The following is a 21,802-nucleotide window of genomic DNA, read 5'->3' as shown; positions in this document are numbered from 1 at the left end:
TAAAAAGCCTTATTCATTTTGCATGATGTTCTTTTTAAAGCTCAAGCTGTTCGAGTGAATGTGTGCAGTCGTGAGAACAAAATAGGGACTTCAAGTAGAATGAATTGCATTGACAGATGCTTATTATTGATGCTATGTGGCTATTTCAGTTTGTGGAGATAGGAGTGATTAGGTTAGATGACCAAAAGCATGGTTAAAGTGTTAAATTGTTAAGGAATTTCTTAGAGAAGGAAAGCATGGTAGTAGGGCTTAGGGAAGGAGGTCCGGAGATTAGGTCACAAGTAACAGAAGGCAGTGGCACTGCTGCTAGAGCAGTTAAAATTTACCATGTCCAAGTGACTAGGATTAGAAGATTGCAGACTGGAGGGCTGTGGAGGTGGAGGAAGTTTAGAGGGACGGGTGAGTACATGAAGGCATTTGGAATGAGGATAAAAATTTAACAATCAAGAAGCTTGCTCAACCAGGAGCCAGTGTAGGCCAGCAAGCACAGGCGAGATAGTGGAACATGACTTTGCTGCCCATTTTGAATGGCATCATCTTTGGAGGTGTAAAGACAACCTTTTTTGGAATATGGACTTAAATGGGAAAAGGTGCTGCTTTAACCTAAGGAAGCTGTGTAAGAAGATGTTTGCAGTTTTAAAAACAAGTTATTGGAATACTTTACAGAGAAAACTAAGAAGTGCAGATGATGGAAGTCAGAAGGAGCTGGAGAAACTCAGCAGGTCTGCCAATATAAATGGAGAAAAAGCAGAATCAACATTTTGGGTCCAGTGACCCTTCAGGACTTATCCTGAATAGTGTTGAACTTTGTGCAGTAATCAGAGAACATCTCAACTTTCTTTCTCAATGTTTAAGGAAAAAAATCATTGATGTAACAGTTAAAGAAAGTTGGGCCTAGGATAAAATCTCTACAGACACTCCTCAGGATGTCCTGGAGCTAGAATGATTAACCTCCAATAATTACAACCATCTTCATCTGCCAGATATGATACCAGCCAGTAATTGTTTCTCCTGATCCCCATTGATTCGAGCTATGCTGTGGCTCCTTGATGCTGTACTCTGTTAGATGATGTCAGTGGCAGTTGCTATCACCTCTCCTCTGGAAGTTGGCTCTTTTGTCCATGTTTGGACAAAGACTTTAATATAGTCAGGTTCATTTGAGTGACTCTGTCAAAATCCAAACTGAGCATCAATGTGCAGATTATTGCTAAGCAAGTGCCACCTGATAGTACTGTTGAAACTAATGGGGTGGTAATTGGCATGGTTAGATTGTCTCCTGCTTTTTGTGCACAGGACATACTTATGCAATTTTCCACATGGCTTGAGGGTTATGTCAATGTTATACTGTACAGGAACAGCTTGGCTAGGGGCACAGTGATGTGATGTATCTGTTCAATTCACCAGGACTTTGAAGAGCTTTGGAAAGTCTTGCTGAAATTCTCTCATGCCTTCATTCTGAATTACTGTCGCACTCTTTCTATGAGACTTGGACAAATACATGCATTTCTGCTCAACCATGAAACATTCTGGTTCCTCAGCATATATACTATTTCACTGACATTTTGTCCTCTGAGATTAAGCTACCTAGTCATTTCCATCCACCTGATGACCTGTGCCCCTTGGATCATGCACTTTGTAGTCAGACTTTTTCAGACAGCATGGCAGGCTGTCTGCCAGTACTGAAGCAGTTGGCCCTGTGTCAAGTTTAAATTCTGCTTCAAAGACATGTCTTTAATTTGATGTAGCAAAGGTTTTGATTCTTTGACCTCTTTGGTAAAGGTTGCCTTCATCATCTTATTTTATATCTTTAGCTTGTTGAACTTCCTGCTTTGTTACATGATTTCCATTTTTCTAGAAATCTTTCTTTTGCAAAAACTGTAGCGAATAACTCACCTCCTGACTCTCCAATCTGCAAGGCACAAGTCAGGAGTGTGATAAAATACTCCCCACTTGTCTGGATGTGTGCAGCTCCAACAATACTCACAAAGCTTGGCACCATCCAGGACAAAGCAGCCCGCTTGTTTTGTGCCACATCCACTCCCACCAGTGACGCTCAGTAGCAGCAGGGTGTACCATCTACAAGATGCACTGGAAAAATTCACCAGACATCCTCAGACAGCACCTGTCAAACTTATGACAACTTCCATCTAGAAGGACAAGGGCAGCAGATATGGGGGGACATAACCACTTGCAAGTTCCCCTCCAAGCCACTCATATTTCAAGTCCATCACCAATCCTTCACTGTCACTGGGTCAAAATGTTGGAATTCCCTCACTAAGGGCAGTGTGGAACAACCCATAGCAGGCGGACTGGCATGGTTCAAGAAGACAGCTCACCACCACCTTCTCAGTTAGGGATGGCCAATAAATGATGGGCAGCCAGTGATGCCGACATCCCCTTTTTAAATGTTTTTGTTGGTAATAGGGTGGGAAATCAGTTTTCTGTTGATTTGCAATATTTTCCAACATGATCCAACTGGCCACACTTTTGTGTACTAAATTGGGGAAAGGCTAACTACAGCAATATTATGCAGGAACTGAGGTATGTAGAATTGTGGTGGGGAGGGGTTGCTGTGGCGGGGGGGGGTTAAGACCATAAGACATAGGAGTGGAAGTAAGGCCATTCGGCCCATCGAATCCACTCCGCCATTCAATCATGGCTGATGGGCATTTCAACTCCACTTACCCGCATTCTCCCCGTAGCCCTTAATTCCTTGTGACTTCAAGAATTTATCAATCTCTGCCTTGAAGACATTTAGTGTCCTGGCCTCCACTGCACTCTGCGGCAATGAATTCCACAGGCCTACCACTCTCTGGCTGAAGAAATGTCTCCGCATTTCTGTTCTGAATTTACCCCCTCTAATTCTAAGGCTGTGTCCACGGGTTCTAGTCTCCTCGCCTAACGGAAACAATTTCGTTGTGGTTCTGTTCGCCGAGCTGCAAGTTTTTGTTGCAAACGTTTCGTCCCCTGGCTAGGCGACATCATCAGTGCTTGGGAGCCTCCTGCAAAGCGCTTCTTTGATGTTTCCTCCGGTGTTTATAGTGGTCTGTCCCTGCCGCTTCCGGTTGTCAGTTTCAGCTGTCTGCTGTAGTGGTTGGTATATTGGGTCCAGGTCGATGTGTTTGTTGATGGAGTTTGTGGATGAATGCCATGCCTCTAGGAATTTCCTGGCTGTTCTTTGTTTGGCTTGCCCTATGATAGTAGTGTTGTCCCAGTCGAATTCATGTTGCTTGTTGTCTGTGTGACTGGGACAACACTACTATCATAGGGCAAGCCAAACAAAGAACAGCCAGGGAATTCCTAGAGGCAAGGCATTCACCCACAAACTCCATCAACAAAAACATCGACCTGGACCCAATATACCGGCCACTACAGCGGACAGCTGAAACTGACAACCGGAAGCGGCAGGGACAGACCACTATAAACACCGGAGGAAACACCACAGAAGCGCTTCGCAGAAGGCTCCCAAGCACTGATGATGTCGCCTAGCCAGGGGACGAAACGTTTGCAACAAAAACTTCCAGCTCGGCGAACAGAACCACAACAACGAGCACCCGAGCTACAAATCTTCACACAAACTTGGAAACAATTTCCTAGCGTCCACCCTTTGTTTGAGGGTACATCCATATCTGTCATTCGGGAATCTTTTTTAAAGGAAAATGGATTCGAGTTCAGTCAAAAAGAAAAAGGAGACAAATGTAAGGTTTAGGAAACTGAAGATAGAGCCCTTGAAGAATGCAAAGATTGCAGGAAAACCACAAACAAAGGTTTAGGAAGGCCATGAGATGACTTTGGTAAACAGGATAAGGAAAATCCCAAGGTGTTTTATACATGTTTAAGGAGCAAGAGGATAGCAAGGGAAAGGTAGTGCCAGTCAATGACAAAGGAGGGAATTTATGCTTGGAGCCACAGGTAGTAGGTGAGATCCTCAACGAATACTTTAAATTGGTATTCGCAAAAGAGAAGGCAATGATGGATGGTGAGTCTCAGGTAAGGTATATTGATTATTCTAAGGCATGTTGATATAAAAAAAAGGAGATAGTGTTGGGCATGAAGGTAGATCTGATGGGAACTATCCCAAAATGCTGAGGGAGGCCAGTGAGGAAATTACAGGGTCCTTATATGAAATTTGTGTATCCTGTTTAGTCACAGAGAAAATCATAGAGGGTTGGAAATTTGCCAATGTTGTTCCTTTGTTTAAGAAGTGCAATGGGGATAATCTGGGAAATTACAAGCCAGTGAACTTTAATCAGTGTTGGGAAATTATTGGAGAAGGTTCTTAGGATTTACTCACATTTAGCAATAGATAGCATGGTTTTGTGCAGGGAAGGTTGTGTCTCACAAAGTTAATTGAGTTTTTTGAGGAAGTGACAAAAATGATTGAGGGCAGGCTGCTGATGTTGTCTATCTGGACTTTAGCAAGGCCTTTGACAAGGTTTCTCATGGCACGCTTTTACTGAAGGTGAAGTCATATGGGATCCATGGTGAGCTATGGTAAGATAAATACAGAATTGGCTTGGTCATAGAAGACAGAGGTTATTTTTCCTACAGGAGATCTGTGACCAGTAGTGATCTGTAGGGACGGGTGCTGGGACTCTGTTGTTTGTAATGTATATAAATGACTTGGAGGAGAATGTTGGTGGCCTGATAAGTAAGTTTGTATATAACACAAAGATTGGGGAATGTGTCGATAATGAGGATTGCCAGAGGATACATCAGGATGTAAATAGGCTGAAAGAGCAGATGGAGTTTAATATGAGGTGATGTATTTTAGAAAATCTAATGCAAGGGGAACATTATATAGTAAATGCTCGAAACCTTTAGTAGCATCAAAGTGCACTACGGGCAATTTAGCATGGCCAATTCACCTGACCTGCACATCTTTGGACTGTGGGAGGAAACTGGAGCACCTCGAGGAAACCCACGCAGCCACGCAGAGATTGTGCAAACTCCACAAACAGTTGCCAGAGCCGGGAATTGAACCCAGGTCTCCGGCGCTGTGAGGCAGCAGTGCTAACCACTGTGCCACCCATGCCGCCCCAAGGACAACTTGATAGAGATTTACAAAATTATGAGTAGCATCAATAGAATTGATAGTTGGAATCTTTTTCGCAGGGTAGAAATATCAGTTGCTAGGGAACATAGGTTCAAGGGAAAAGAGGGTAAGTTTAAGGGAGATGTAGGTGACCCAGAGGCCTCTTTTTACACGGAGGGTGGTAAGTGCTTGGAGTGCGCTAACCGAGGAGGTGGTGGAAGTGGATACAATAGATTAAGTGACATCTTGACAGATACATGAACAGATAGGGAATAGAGGAACATGGATAGCTTAGAGGCAAAGGTTTTAGTTTGGAAAGGCATCATGTGTTGGCACAGTCTGGGGTGGCCGAAGGGCCTCTTCCTGTGTGGTACAGTTCTTTGTGCTACTCAGCTGCCCCTTTCTGGACATTGTTGCACTGGTGCTGTATCTTGTCCAATCAAATAGGCCAATAATGTTGATTCCTGTCCTTTGTGCATTTTGGTGAGCTTTCAGGTGTGTGATTCCATCATATTTGGCCCTTTCCATCTGAGCATGTCAGATGACTTCACAATGTTTCCTTGTGACACTGATTATTTTGAGCCCTGATTTCCACCTGCATCATTAATTGATTTTGCTTTCCCAATGTTAAATCCTGCTTGGATTGAAAAATGCCTGACCGTTTTACATCCCTCACACCAACTACTGTATAGTCTCTAATTAATTCATCCTTCAAGGCTCCGTTCCTGATGAAGGGTTTATGGCGGAAATGTCGGCTCTCCTACTCCTTGGATGCTGCCTGACCTGCTGTGCTTTTCCAGTGTCACACATTTTGACTCCATAGCAGTAGTACCCTGCTAGATAATATTCCATCCAAAGCTTTGTATTGATTCTCCAAAATGCTGAGATTGCTGATTAAATCTCAAACACACTAACTAAATTTCTTTGGGGTTGAAGTATGGGTTTAATGCTTTCATAATGCATCACACTCTGTTGTGCTTTCACCCATACTTCCCACTTATAGCTTCATTATGCATCTTTCACACAGAGGTTGAGGTAATGGCGAGGTCCATTTCTATGGGCTGTCATTTCTGGCTAACCTGGGTAAATACGCCTTTTTTTCTTACTATTGACGTGCTCTTGGCCTGTGTTTTATTCCTCTCCAGAATATTGCCAGTTCATGGCTTAGGTATAAAGTCTTGTAAGCCCTATAATCAAAGTCCTCCGAGACATATACCCAGCGGTTGGAGTCGTCTCCTTTTGCTTTCTGTTTCTCAAAATTCTCCAAAGTCCCAGTCTGCCTTCAGAGTCTTCTAATTTTTTTTTCCCTTTAATCATACATTAAAAGTCCTCTGAAATCCTATCCTCCCTTTCGAGTTTTGCCTATTCTCTTGACTCTATTTCATCTTCAGGTTCTGGTTCTGGAGATTTAGTTTTCCCTCGAGCCACTGTGCTTTATACTGTGCATTTAAATCAATACTGATTCCTGAGCATTGAGAGAGAATTTGGTGTGTATTTGGCTGTGGGTGTCTGCACACACACTGTCCCTGAGGCTGCTTGCTTCTTATTACAAATAAGGCTCTTCAACTACTTATTTTCTGTAAAACTCCTTTGTTTACATCGATTTAGGTTATCAAATACAGTTTTCAAATGTAGTGTCTAAGATCTCTCTCCTCCTGTTCATTTCAGACCAGAACCAGCTCTCTCTTGCTGATGGGAGAAAGTGAGGACTGCAAATGCTGGAGATCAGAGCTGAAAAATGTGTTGCTGGAAAAGCGCAGCAGGTCAGGCAGCAGGAGAATCAACGTTTCGGGCATAAGCCCTTCTTCAGGAACCTGAAGAAGGGCTTATTGCTAAAACGTCGATTCTCCTGCTCCTTGGATGCTGCCTGACCTGCTGCGCTTATCCAGCAACACATTTTTCAGCTCTCGCTAATGTCAGAGTTATGTGATCAGTTACATCATCATTATGTTCAAGAAATTTTGTTATGGCACATTAAGTTCCATAATCCTAACATTTCCCCCACATATCTCCAAGGAATAAAGATTCCAATTGAAAGTAATATACTCCAGGCCACTTATTTATCAATATTGTAATCAAAGGCTGCTGAGTGATGGTTTCTTTTTTTAAAAAAAAGGCTTGTTTCAGAAATCAATCCTCAAACAATGGATAAAATGCCTTGTGGCCAAAATAGTAGTTGACTTATTTAGTCACTCTACATCAATGGTATGATTACGTGTGATTATTACTCAGCATAATAACCCTAACTGTATCCACTAACTCACTCTGAACAATGCTACAGGATATCTGTGCATACAGATGTGTCCACTCAGCTGCATTTAATATTTAATATACTTAGCATTTTCATTAAAAATGTTTGTCTTGAAATGGTTCTGGCAGATTCATTTAGACCAAGATTCAGGTTTACTGACTATTACACTGTTTGGTAGCTATTGCTTCAGTCGTCAGTCATTTGGATCTCTGCTGGAGCAGAGATTTTTCCGAAGGTCGATGTCTTGAATCCTGTAAAGGAAACTGGAACCCGTTTGCCATGTCCGTGACCATTCTAGTGCATTGCTTTGCACCTCTGCCCTTGGCAGTAATTTGAGTTTAAACCAAACTGTTTGTTACCTTGAGTGCCACATTTGACCCCAAGGCATGTTTCCAGCAACGGGTTTGAGCCAGACTAGGTTGAAAGCGTTATTCAGTCCCTACTTTCTGTCAGCATTTAATGTCTGCCAACAATAATAACACAGTTGTGAAAAGATCATTGTTACACCTTTTTATTTTAAGATCTCTGGTCTCAAGGCCATTTGGTTACAACCCTTGTGATTGACAGTGGAAAATGACATTATATTTGGACTAGTATCTGAAAATTAGCCTCGTCTACATTGTCAAAGCTGTTCCCAGCGTGGTAGTCATTTCCTTTTTGACAATGTGCCAAAGTGGGAAATGACCTCATAATTGAGAAGCAAAGCACCATCCTGTCATGACATGAGTCTTTTACTCCTTCTCTCATGACACTATTTTCAGAAAGTACAGTAATGCAATAAACATATGGCAAATTAAAATTTGGAAAATGCATTCATAAACCAAACTATTTTTTTCCTTTTCCACTTGTGTTTGAAACCTAGTGATTTCCACAATAAGTAATTCAAAAAGTATTCATCTAACTATGTATTCAAATGTGGTCAGAAATGGTTTTGCAAGAATAGAGTTTCAGTGGCAGAAAATCAAAGTTAAATTGTTTGCAGCTGTATTTAGCTATGCCAGAGTAAAACCTGGTCTACCTTCCAGAAGACCAAGAAGGTTCAGCTTTTTGGACTGCATCTGTTCAAGTTAAGGTTGCTTTTAAATTTGGTAGTCGCACTCTCTCAGAGTCGCTTAGTCAGAGATGTGGAGCAGAATTGTGATGTTTACCTGCTAATCCGGTTGCTGCTTTAAGATTTTGCACAAGTACTTGCTGCAGGAAAGTAGTCAAAACAGGAAAACCCAAACATCTATGGCTTTTTGTAAATTGTCAATCTGAGCAATTGCAACTGCATGTGAATTTTTATTTCCATGACCAAAGAATGCATTGTGAAATAGAGTCTTGGTAGCGGTCAGTGAATCATTTTAGTTTTAAATGTTCATTTTAATTGCCAATTTTTGAAAGATTGATTCCATCTTGAATATTTAATATTCACTTGAATATCTCGGTAGGAACTGGCTTAGTTATAGGAGATAAAATCAGTTACTGCAGATGCTAGAAACCAGATTCTGGATTAGTGATGCTGGAAAAGCACAGTAGTTCAGGCAGCATCTGAGGAGCAGCAAAATCGACATTTCGGGCAAAAGCCCTTCATCAGGAATAAAGGCAGAGTGCCTGAAGGGTGGAGAGATAAGCTAGAGGAGGGTAGGGGTGGGGAGAAAGTAGCATAGAGTACAATAGGTGAGTGGGGGAGGGGATGAAGGTGATAGGTCAGGGAGGAGGGTGGAGTGGATAGGTGGAAAAGAAGATAGGCAGGTAGGACAAGTCATGGGGACAGTGCTGAGCTGGAAGTTTGGAACTAGGATGAGGTGGGGGAAGGGGAAATGAGGAAACTGGTGAAGTCCACATTGATACCCTGGGGTTGAAGTGTTCCGAGGCGGAAGATGAGGCGTTCTTCCTCCAGGCGTCTGATGGTGAGGGAGCGGCGGTGAAGGAGGCCCAGGACCTCCATGTCTTCGGCAGAGTGGGAGGGGGAGTTGAAATGTTGGGCCACAGGACGGTGTGGTTGATTGGTGCGGGTGTCCCGGAGATGTTCCCTAAAGCGCTCTGCTAGGAGGCGTCCAGTCTCCCCAATGTAGAGGAGACTGCATCGGGAGCAACAGATACAATAAATGATATTGGTGGATGTGCAGGTAAAACTTTGGATGTGGAAGGCTCCTTTAGGGCCTTGGATGGAGGTGAGGGAGGAGGTGTGGGTGCAGATTTTGCAATTCCTGCGGTGGCAGGGGAAGGTGGATTGTTGGGGGGCGTGACCTGACCAGGTAGTCACGGAGGGAACGGTCTTTGCGGAAGGCGAAAAGGGGTGGGGAGGGAAATATATCCCTGGTGGTGGGGTCTTTTTGCAGGTGGCAGATGATTTGGTTTATGCGAAGGTTGGTAGGGTGGAAGGTGAGCACCAGGGGCGTTCTGTCCTTGTTACGGTTGGAGGGGTGGGGTCTGAGTGTGGAGGTGCAGGATGTGGATGAGATGCATTGGAGGGCATCTTTAACTACGTGGAAAGGTAAATTGCTGTCTCTGAAGAAGGAGGCCATCTGGTGTGTTCTGTGGTAGAACTGGTCCTCCTGGGAGCAGATGCGGCGGAGGAATTGGGAATACGGGATGGCATTTTTGCAGGAGTTAGGGTGGAAGAGGTGTAATCCAGGTAGCTGTGGGAGTCGGTGGGTTTGTAAAAAACAAATGTCTGTGTCAAGTCGGTCGTCATTAATGGAGATGGAGAGGTCCAGGAAGGGAAGGGAGGTGTCAGAGATGGTCCAGGTAAATTTAAGATCAGGGTGGAATGTGTTGGTGAAGTTGATGAATTGCTCAACCTCCTCGTGAGAGCATGAGGTGGCGCCAATGCAGTCATCAATGTAGTGGAGGAAGAGGTGGGGAGTGGTGCCGGTGTAATTACGGAAGATGGACTGTTCTACGTAGCCAACAAAGAGCTGAAAATGTGTTGCTGGAAAAGCGCTGCAGGTCAGGCAGCATCCAAGGAGCAGGTGAATCGACGTTTCGGGCATGAGCCCTTCAGGAATGAGGAAAGTGTGCCAAGCAGGCTAAGATAAAAGGTAGGGAGGAAGGACTTGGGGGAGGGGCGTTGGAAATGCGATAGGTGGAAGGAGGTTAAGGTGAGGGTGATAGGCCGGAGAGGGGGTGGGGGCTGAGAGGTCAGGAAGAAGATTGCAGGTTAGGAAGGTGGTGCTGAGTTCGAGGGTTGGGACTGAGACAAGGTAGGGGGAGGGGAAATGACGAAACTGGAGAAATCTGAGTTCATCCTTTGTGGTTGGACGGTTCCTAGGCGGAAGATGAGGCGCTCTTCCTCCAGCCGTCATGTTGCTAGGGTCTGGCGATGGAGGAGTCCAAGGACTTGCATGTCATTGGTGGAGTGGGAGGGGGAGTTGAAGTGTTGAGCCACGGGATGGTTGGGTTGGTTGGTCCGGGTGTCCTAGGGGTGTTCTCTGAAACGTTCCGCAAGTAGGCGGCCTGTCTCCCCAATATGACAGGCCGCCTACTTGCGGAACGTTTCAGAGAACACCTCTGGGACACCCGGACCAACCAACCCAACCACCCCGTGGCTCAACACTTCAACTCCCCCTCACATTCCACCAAGGACATGCAGGTCCTTGGACTCCTCCATCGCCAGACCCTAGCAACACGACGGCTGGAGGAAGAGCGCCTCATCTTCCGCCTAGGAACCCTCCAACCACAAGGGATGAACTCAGATTTCTCCAGTTTCGTCATTTCCCCTCCCCCCACCTTGTCTCAGTCCCAACCCTCAAACTCAGCACCACCTTCCTAATCTGCAATCTTCCTGACCTGTCCGCCCCCACCCCCACTCCGGTCTATCACCCTCACCTTATCACCCTCACCTTAACCTCCTTCCATCTATCGCATTTCCAACGCCCCTCCCCCAAGTCCCTCCTCCCTACCTTTTATCTTAGCCTGCTCGGCACACTCTTTCCTCATTCCTGAAGAAGGGCTCATGCCCGAAACGTCGATTCTCCTGCTCCTTGGATGCTGCCTGACCTGCTGCGCTTTTCCAGCAACACATTTTCAGCTCTGATCTCCAGCATCTGCATTCCTCACTTTCTCGTAGCCAACAAAGAGACAGGCATAGCTGGGGCTGATACAGGTGTGTATGGCTACCGGTTTGGTCTGGAGAAAGTGGGAGGATTTGAAGGAGAAATTGTTAAGGGTGAGGACCAGTTCGGCCAAACAAATGAGAGTGTCGGTGGAAGGGTACTGTTGGGGATGTTGGGAGAGGAAGAAACTGAGGGCTTGGAGGCCCTGGTCATGGCAGATGGAGTTGTAGAGGGATTGGATATCCATGGTGAAGATGAGGCGTTGGGGGCTGGGGAAACGGAAGTCTTGTAGGCGGTAGAGGGTGTGGGTGGTGTCTCGAACGTATGTGGGGACTGGGGGGATAGGACAGTGTAGAGGTAGGTAGAAATGAGTTCAGGGGGCAGTCGCATGCTGAAACAATGGGTCAGCCAGCGTGGTCAGGCTTGTGGATCTTGGGAAGGAGGTAGAACCAGGCAGTGCGGGGTTCCCGGACTGTGAGGTTGGAAGCTGTGGGTGGGAGATCTCCCTGAGGTGATGAGGTTCTGTATCGTCTGAGAGATGATGGATTGGTGAATGGGGGGGTGGGGTCATGGTTGAGGAGGGGGGTAGGAAGTGGTGTCCTCGAGTTGGCGTCTGGCTTCAGTGGTGTAGAGGTCAGTGTGCCAGACTACCACTGCGCCTCCTTTACCTGCTGGCTTAATGGTGAGGTTGGGATTGGAGCAGGTGAAAGGTAGCAGTGGAAGGATGCTTTTCTCAATAGAAGGTTGTGATAGTGGTCTTCCACAGGAATCAGTGCTGGGGCCTCTGATGTTCATGGTCTACATAAATGATCTGGAGAAAAACATGGCTGGTCTAATTAGTAAGTTTGCAGACAATGCAAAGATTGGTGGAGGTGTGCTAGTGAGGAGGGTTGTCAAAGATACAGCAGGATTATAGATCAGTTGGAGGCATGGGCAGAAGAATGGCAGATGGCATTTAATCCAGACAAGTGTGGGGTAATGCATTTTGGATGGTCAAATACAGGTGAAATTATACAGTGAATAGTAGAACCCTTAGGAGTATTGATATGCAGAGGGATCTGGATGTGCAGGTCCACAATTCACTGAAGGTGGCAGTGCTGGTAGATAAGACTGTAAAAAAGGCCCACATTGGAATGGGCACTGAGTATAAGGATAGACAAGTTATGCTGCAGCTTAATAGAACTTTATTTAGGCCATACTTTGAATATTGCACATAATTCTGGTCACTACACTACCAGAAGAATACGGATGCTTTGGAGACGGTACAGAAATGGTTTACCAGGATGTTGCCTGGTATGGGGCATTTTAGCGATGCAGAAAGGTTGGATAGACTGGGTTTGTTTTCACTGGAACATGGGAGATTGAGGAGTGACCTGAAAGAAGTTTATCATGACATGAATAGAGTGGAAATTTTGAGGCTTTTTCTTAAAATAGAGGGGTCGATTACTAGGGGACGCAGGTTCAAGGTGCAGGGAGTGTGACACTTAAAATAGATGTGCGAGGCAGGTTTTTCACACAAAGGGTGGTGAATGCCTGGAACGTGCTGCCAGAGGAGGTGGTGGAAGTAGGCACAACAGCAGCATTCAAAAAATACCTGGACGAATACATGAATAGGAAGGGAATAGAGGGATATGGATCCTGTAACTGAAGATGGTTTTGGTATGGAAGGGCAAAATGTGTCAGCGCAGGCTTGGAGGGCCAAAGGGCCTGTTCCTGTGCTGTATTATTCTTTGTTGTTTGTACTGCCAATCAATCCTGCTGTTCAGTTAAATTATGGCTTCTTCCAATCTGGAATTCATTAAATTTAAATTGTGATCTAATTGTAGAATTCTCTTCTAACTGTAGCTTCTTATAATCCTAAATTTATACCTTTATTAGATTTTATGTATGGTTTGCTTAAATTTATTTTTGGGTAGAAGATAACAGTAACAGAGAGATGAAAATACTCATTTAAAATATTACATGCAATTTTAATGTGATTCGGGTTCACATTGCTATCCAAGATCGTGCTGTGGAGTTGCCGGTGTTGGACTGGGGTGGAGAAAGTTAAAAATCACACAACACCAGGTTATAGTCCAACAGGTTTATTTGGAAGCCATAGCTTTCGGAGCGCTGCTCCTTCATCACCACCTGATCATGGTTGTGTTTATGCACCTTCTTGGCTATCCACTGAGAAAGAACATCTTATTGCTAATTTTCTGCTTCAGTATTACTTTCAAAAGCTAACTGTTTGTTTAAATATTAAACAGTGTATACTTTGATGTTTTGAACCCATGTACTTTGGAAACTAACTGAAGAGCAACAAAAGAAAGTTAACCACAATTGCTGGCTGCATTGCAAGAAATCTGATTCTTAGATTTGAACTCATGTTTAAAGCAGAGAAAAGTACAGTATAATTTCTCAAAATGCCAACTAGAAATAGTTGTAATTGTTCATTTGCATTAGAATTAGGCAAGTTGTAATGATTTAAAGTTTCTGCGTCTATTGCAAAGTTTTGAATGATTCGGTCAATTTAAACTGAAGAGATATCTCTCTCTTGTTTGCACAGAGGTAAATTTGCAGTTGTAAAAAAATGTACCGAGAAAGCTACAAGGAAGGAATATGCTGCCAAATTCATGAGAAAAAGAAGGAAGGGTCAAGACTGTCGAATGGAAATTATTCACGAGATTGCAGTATTAGAATTGGCTGAATCCAATCCTTGGGTCATCAACCTATATGAAATCTATGAAACAGCATCAGAAATGATCCTAGTTTTGGAATAGTAAGTATAGTTTTTTAAAAATTCTTTTTTATCCTTTCTGTAGTTTATATTTTGACTCCAGAATGTTTAAATAATTGAAGTTGGTTATTAAAGTTACTGATTTTTTTTTATGCACTGTCTCGACATGAGTATAGAGAATAAGAGCTCATTGTGCAGGGGTGACTTATTAGCATGGGCAAAAGGTTTGTTAATCAATTAGTAGTGGATTGAGCCAACATAAACAGGTCATTTTCAGGTTGACAAGATGTAAGGAGTGGAATGCTATCGGATCCACTCTTCCCACTGACCAATCACAATCACCTCCTACCTGTATCCACCTATCACCATCCCACCAACTTTGCCCCCAGCCTTACTCCCTCCCCCTATTTATTTCTCAGCCCCCTCTCCCCTCCCCAGTCCTGGTGAAAGGCCCTGCCTAAAACTTTGACTCTCTTGCCCCTCTGCTGCCTGGCCCGCTGTGCTTTTTCCAGCACCACACTTTACTGACTCTGACTCTCCCAGCACCTTCAGTCCTCACTGTCTCCTAGTTGCTGCCACAGAGATCAATGTTGGAAGCTTTAACAATGTATAATTTATTTTTGTGACTTCTACAAAGAGACTGAGTGCATGGTCGCTAAATTTGCTGATGAGGTGAGATAATAAGTTGTGAAGAGGTACTAAGGAGTCTGTAAAGGGATGCAGCTTAAGTGAGTGGATAAACAATTCTGAATAAAGTATAATGTGAGAAAATGTGAACTTGTTCACTTTGGCAGAAATGATAGGAAATGAGTGCATTATTTAAAACAGCAAAATTGCAGAAGGCTGAGGTACAGAGAAGCTGTGTATCTTGATACATGAATCACAAACTTCAGTGAACAGGCAGCACATAACTAAAAAGGCAAATGGAGCATTGTAATAATGTAAAAGTAGGGATGGTTTGTTGCAGTTGTGCAGGGCATTGCTGAGACTGGAGAGGACTCTGTACAGTTTCGCTGCCTTATTTAAGAAATCATAATTGTATTGGAAACAATTCATAGAAAGTTCGATTAACTGATTCCTACGATGAAGGAATTGTCTTATGCGGACAGGTTGGGCCTTTTATTCATTGAAGCTTTAAAGAATGAAAGGCAATCTAATTGAGGTAAACAAGATTCTGAGGGCAGTTAGTGGGAGAGGTGGGGTATGTGTGTATGCTGAAAGGATGTTTTCCCCCTGTGGGGGAGACTAGAACTAAGGGGTGCAGTTTAAAAATGTAAGGTGCCTCTCATTTAAGATGGAAGTAGGATTTCTTTCTGCAGTTTGAGAGTCTCTGTGTTCAGAGAACAGTAGAGGCAGTGTCATTGAATATTTTTAAGAGGCAGAAAGATTCTTTACTTAAGGTGCCAGAAGTTAGTGGGTGTCAACAAGGAAGTAGATTTGAGACCACAACCAGAACAGCCATGATCTTATTGATACGGAACTAGCTGGACTGGCAGGTAAATCTACTCCTATTTTGTATGTTTGTTTGTATGAATTATGTAATTAAAAGTTGATTATAGGCTAAGGCATTTGAAAGATTTAAGACATTTTTATTTCATCCTCCCTTGGGTATGATATTTTTGTCTATTGTAACTTTTAGGCTTTTACCAGTGTAAGTGTTTTTCAGTTATGGACTTGATCTTAATGAGAACTGTGGAGATGCATTTCCACCCCTCAGTAGAAAATTCTCTGAATCATCTTGATTCTGTTGTGTTGTTAAGTTTCATTTTCTATATCCTGTATTTTCTCTTTGAAAGGACTGTGAAAAATTCCTCAACTGATTTCACTTGAAGCATAGGGTCACTCTTTTCTTTTTTAAACTGCTGGACTATTGACTTTATTTCACTATATATTATAAATCCAGATATATAATATAATCTAGATATTTCAAACTGCATTAAATCAGCTAATTGTTGAAATATTTTGGAAATAATAAATTTGTATAAGGCAAGCATCATGTGCATCATATTTTTATCACTCGCATGCTTCTAAGTTGCTTTAGTGGTCCTTCTATAGCAAAGTTAATTTGAAGACATTGAGAGCTGGATATACTAGGTGCTCCTGAACATAACAGATTGAAAGGGCTAGTACTGAGAAGTGGGGAAGATCAGAAAAGGCTGCAGTAGGAGCTGGGAAAGGATTAGATTAGATTAGATTAGATTACTTACAGTGTGGAAACAGGCCCTTCGGCCCAACAAGTCCACCCCGCCCCGCCGAAGCGCAACCCACCCATACCCCTACATTTACCTCTTACCTAACACTACGGGCAATTTAGCATGGCCAATTCACCTGACCTGCACATCTTTGGACTGTGGGAGGAAACCGGAGCACCCGGAGGAAACCCACGCAGACATTGGGAGAACGTGCAAACTCCACACAGTCAGTCGCCTGAGGTGGGAATTGAACCTGGGTCTCTGGCGCTGTGAGGCACAGTGTTGGGGAGAGAGATGGAGAGCAGTTAGATATCAGAAGTGTTGGTATGGGGGGAGCTCAAAGGTTAGTGCTGCATTGTGTTATGATCCCAGCTGGTCGAAATACTGGACAAGGCTGGTTTACTTTGTTGGCAAGATAGATGGCACAGATCAGATTGGTCCCAATGGATCTTGATTCATGTTCTGACTGGGGTGGATGTAGTACTGCTTTCCACACTGAGTCAAATTTCTGGTTGTTTCTTATGTGCTAGGATCTGGATAAGAGTTCAGTGCAATTTCAGGCTACTGTTTTGAAGCTACACCCTTTTAGAAAAGCATATTGTCTCACTGGTGATGATTGTAAAGGTGTGCTTTCGACTTTGTGACATCTCCTTTCTCCTCATCCTCTGCCCTTGAATGAGCTGGTGAGGAAAATGAAAAAAAAAATTGAATGGAATGGATAGAAAAGTGAAACTGAGAATAAATCTCTGAGCTAATTGACAATAATACCTGATGGTATTTTCTGATGTTTTCACAAACAACAGATAAATTGCACTGGTGTCATGCTCTAAACAAAACAACATATGCTCACAGTCTGAGATCACCAAACCTTAAAGAATCTGAGAGAACCTTCTGGTGGGGAGGGGCTTGCAGGAGAAAGTCATATTCTGAATTTTCACATCTTTAGTAACTTGCTATCAAATATTTTTGAGCTTCAAACAAATAAAATATTTCTACAATAATACTGTTTATCTGGACGTGGCTTGGACAGTAGGTTGGAAATCAAAGCAGTATGTTCTAGAGAAGTACTTGGAGGCCACTATCTGAAATAATCAAAGGTAAATCTCATTCACCAAAATTTAACTCCAGACTACCAAATCAATTTGAAATCTATGTTTGTCATTTTCCCTATTTTTACACTTGTACATCTTAGAACTATGCTTTAGGTTCCAGTCACATCATGATGGAGCATTCTACATTACTTAAGACCATAAGACATAGGAACAGAAATTAGGCCATTCAGCCTATTGCGCCTGCTCTGCCATTCAATCATGGCTGATAAGTTTCTCAACCCGTTCTCTCGCTTTCTCCCCATAATCATTGATACTCAAGAACTTATGTCTTAGTTTAAATATACTAAATGACCGGCCTCCACAGCCTTCTGTGGCAATGAATTCATAGATTCACCACTCTCTGGCTGAAGAAGTTTCTCCTTTATATTCGTTATGAAAGGTTGACCTTTACTGTAAGGCTGTGCCCTCTGGTCCTAGTTTCTCTTACCAATGGAATCTTCCCAATATTTACTCTGTCCAGGCCATTTAGTATCCTGTATGTTTCAATTAGATGCCCCCTCATCCTTTTAAATTCTATTGAATATAGACCCAGAATCCTCAAATGTTCTTCATATGTAAACCTTTTAATTCCTGGGACTATTCTTATGAATCTCCTTTGAACATGCTCCATGGCCAGTGCATCTTTCCTATGATAAGGGGCCAAAAACTTCGCACAGTACTCCAACTACTTTAATGAGAATTTTTTATATTTATCTAATACTTTATCACTGCTTATGGCATCCGAGAATCTTCCATACGTCTGTTGCAAAGAAGTTCCAGAAGAAATCGTATGATGGTGTCAAGAGAAGATTCAAGGAGCTTGGGATTCAGTATTCCCTGAGGTATCCGGCAGTGCTTCGGAATACCTGAGATGGATCCATGCATCTCTTTGACAAATCGGAGAAGGCAAGAGACTTTGTGGACAAACTAATCTAAGTTAAACAATTGTAGTATGTATAAATATTGTTGCTTGGGTATGCGTTTATCATTCTGTGAGTGACTTCCCTTGATATTCCAGGTACACCATTTAATCAAATCATTAGGCATAATCTTCTGCAATTACATTTAAATTCCAGAGAGGAGGAACCCGAACCACAAATTGCCTTAGTGTCGCATGTTCCACCAAATATAAAAACTACATAAACTAAAACCACTACATTTAACAAACATACAAAACTATTAAAAATAAAAAACAACAAAAACCAGAAAACAAACCAACATATAAAGCGCCAATAGCGCTGAGTAGGGGAACTCACCCCTGCCCGGAGGGGCCACTACCCGTCCCGAACTGCCCATAAATAGGCATCCAACCATCTCAGGGAGGTAAAAACAATGACTGCAGATGCTGGAAACCAGATTCTGGATTAGTGGTGCTGGAAGAGCACAGCAGTTCAGGCAGCATCCAAAGAGCAGCGAAATCGACGTTTTGGGCAAAAGCCCTTCATTTGCCCAAAACGTCGATTTCGCTGCTCTTTGGATGCTGCCTGAACTGCTGTGCTCTTCCAGCACCACTGATCCAGAATCTAACCATCTCAACCACCTTCACTTCTCCCAGCTAGAGCCGCATCGCAAGCACAAGCTAAAAAGAATAAACACCCCATAGAATATCAATATGAAATAAAAAAAATTTTTATATAAAAAAAGGGAAAAAATACCCCACCCATCCTTTGGTATGTCCTAACTTAGAAATTTAAAATGTACATCTTTAACCACTGCCAGACATAGTTTGAACCAAATTATTATCAATAGAGGAAAAAAAAGGGGAAAAACAAGAACATGCATGCAGGATTTTTGGATGCCATGAGCAGTGTTTTATTGCAAATTGTGCTCTAGTGTGATCCAGCTGTGTTTGCAAACCCTTCAAAGACCTGAGACTGACTGACAAATGTAGGAGCAAGAGGCTGCTGACAGAGACAGATGTTTTCCTGTATTAATGGCACTATATAAAAGCTCTGCCTGTTGTCTGACAATAATACCAATAATGTAAGCCTGTTTATGTTGGGAATGATTTTGTTCACTTTCCATTAATTTAGGCATGATAAAAGCCCTAGCATATTATTATTTAAGATGGAGTATTGTGCGCAATTCTGGAATCCATATTATTAGAGGAACATAATTGCACTGGAGATGATGCAGAGGAGATTTGACAGGGTGTTGCCTGGGCTGAAGCATTTATTATGAAGTGAGATTGATAGACTGGGATTGTTATGCTGAGGGCAGAGGAGATTGAGAGAGGGCATAATTGAGATAGGGTAGAAAGGAAAAAACGTTTCTTTCTGATGGTATGGATCTAAGGGGATAAAGGTGAAGAGGAGACATAAGGACAAACTTTTTCACCCAGACGGTTATGGGAAAGTACTGCCTGTAAGGATGATAGAGGCAGAAACGTTTATAACATTTTCAGATGTATTCAGATGTGCATTTGTGATGCCAAGACATACAAGGCAATGGGCCAAGTGTTGGAAAATGGCATTATAATAGGTGGTGGTTTTTGACTGGTGTGGATGTGATGGATGGAGAGGCTTTTTCTATGCTGTAGATCTGTGACCGTTTGACTTTGTCTCCTATTATGATAGTGAATGATAGGTGACTGACTCAGAATATGTCGAGAGAAAAGTTGGAATACAGTCTGTGCAGAATAAGCTGCATCCAATTTGGTAATTTATTGTTAATTTATTATTTAAATACTTTGTTTTCTGCAGTCTTTCTGTCTGGTTGCTTTTCTGAAATATTAATGAACACTTCTTATTTTTACTTAAAGTAAGTGCAACGTTTAAGTTAAGTTTTGCAGTTTAGCTTGATGTGTATAGCAAAACCCATGAGTATTTTCCAAGCGAGTTTTGTGAAAGTGGATACTTTATGCTGATAATTGTCTCCATTATTTCACCACTGAAAGAAAATGTGCCAGAATAAGGACAAAAGTGCTGGAAAATCTTTAGCTGGTTAAGCATTATCTGTAGGGTGAAACTGAGTTAATCTTTTAGGATGATGAGCTTTCATCAGAATAGATTACTTGTGTCATCATTGATCCATTATTTATTATCACAAGTTTTGTCTCAAATTTGACTTTGAAGGGTATGTGTGGTATTTGTCCTACTGGCATGGTAAAATGTACAAGCAAAATATATGTGTGTAGTCTGCGAACAATTTAAGGTCATTTATTTTCAAAACAGAACAAAGTATTTGATCATTTGAACTCAGCCAGTAGTATTAATAACAGCAAGTGGCTACTTCCAATCTCTACAATTCAAATTTTACTCTGAATGCAACATACCATGAGCAGCTAATCAAAGTAGTAACATTTTTAGAAGTTAGGTATGTGAGGAGAATTAGCAACAATATTCATGTGAACAACCATTGATACTCTGAACTAATAATTGTAATCTCATTTTTTTCCAAGTATTTTTATATAAACATTTGAAAATATGTTTCAATCATAATTGTTTTTGCAGTATTGTTTGTGCTTGCTGTATTGTAAGAATTTTTTTTCACGTTTTATTACTCCATTTACATGGGAATTAAATTGATTAATGCTCAAAGCATTCATTGTTTGAGCACTGTGGATAGGACTTGGTTTCTTTAGTCTCTCACATATGTTGGAGCCACAGTTGCATAGCTGATTTTCTTTGAGAGAATGGTGGACAAGTAATGGGTTAATTTCAATTCATTTAAATGGAGGCGCAGCTAACCAGTTTGTTTGCATAAGTGTCTGCTGACATCCTTTTATGATTGAGGAAACCCTGTCTGAATTTTCCCAGCAGAGAAACAAAAGGCACAAATTGTATCTTTTTGTTAGTAGGTTTTGAAGTTGGATTTGAGTGCATTAAACGTGAATTGTAGAATTCAGGTGGTTCAATATTCTTTGGAGATTTGCCAACCTTTTCTCTTTTCAGGACTCTGCTTGGAGTTCTAGTGGAAAGCATGCAAAATACCTCTTCCATTTTGAGCTATATAATGTACTTGACTAGTAATAGACTTTATAGAGAAATTAGAAAGCACAGTCATGTACTTTTAATGGCTGTTTGGAGAGCAAAAGTAACATTACATCTGGCACATAAACTTGGCCTCATTGCTTGCTGGCTTCCTGCTGTGAATTCATTTATGTCACTGTGCTTTCAGCACGTGACAATTCATGTTCATGGTCTGACTAAAGAGAACCCTTCAGTTACCAGGGGCTCACTGTTTAGTTAGGACAGGATGCTATTCATAACAAAACCTTTCATTTGAGAGCAAATTGTTTTCCTAAGGGGAAGTTAGACTTTATTTTTCCACAGTGGATTTGCAAGCGCTACTTTTTATAGAACTAGAATTCAGTTCTTAATTCATGCCAAAATGAGCAAACTTTTTTTAATTTTGTCTGTGTTATCAATGACTTTGGATTGCCCAATTTGTGATTGAAAGACCACTATTTAAAGGACAGACAATAAAGCCCTTGGAAGAAGTCTCAATAGTTTTATGTGACTCCTTTTGCCAT

General features: G+C 42.2%; 1 protein-coding gene across 4 annotated transcripts in view; it reads left to right on the top strand.

Annotated features, from left to right (window-relative positions):
- stk17a (serine/threonine kinase 17a) overlaps positions 1-21,802 on the top strand; it is a 106,923-nt gene that overhangs the window by 21,541 nt on the left and 63,580 nt on the right. For 3 of the 4 annotated variants that reach the window (XM_043690161.2, XM_087987239.1, XM_087987238.1), the window contains exon 2: positions 13,875-14,087. The exons of the other annotated variant lie outside the window; for it this stretch is intronic. In XM_043690161.2, the coding sequence (XP_043546096.1) occupies positions 13,875-14,087 (213 nt within the window). The remainder of the gene's footprint in view (positions 1-13,874; positions 14,088-21,802) is intronic. 4 annotated transcript variants of the gene reach the window in all.

The sequence above is a fragment of the Chiloscyllium plagiosum genome, unplaced genomic scaffold (genome assembly GCF_037043375.1).
Source record: "Chiloscyllium plagiosum isolate Xiang-an unplaced genomic scaffold, Cpla_swu_hap1 HiC_scaffold_5, whole genome shotgun sequence".
NCBI lineage: Eukaryota > Metazoa > Chordata > Chondrichthyes > Orectolobiformes > Hemiscylliidae > Chiloscyllium > Chiloscyllium plagiosum.
The sequence above is the reverse complement of the archived record's forward strand: the minus strand, read 5'-3'. Positions and strand labels throughout refer to the sequence as shown.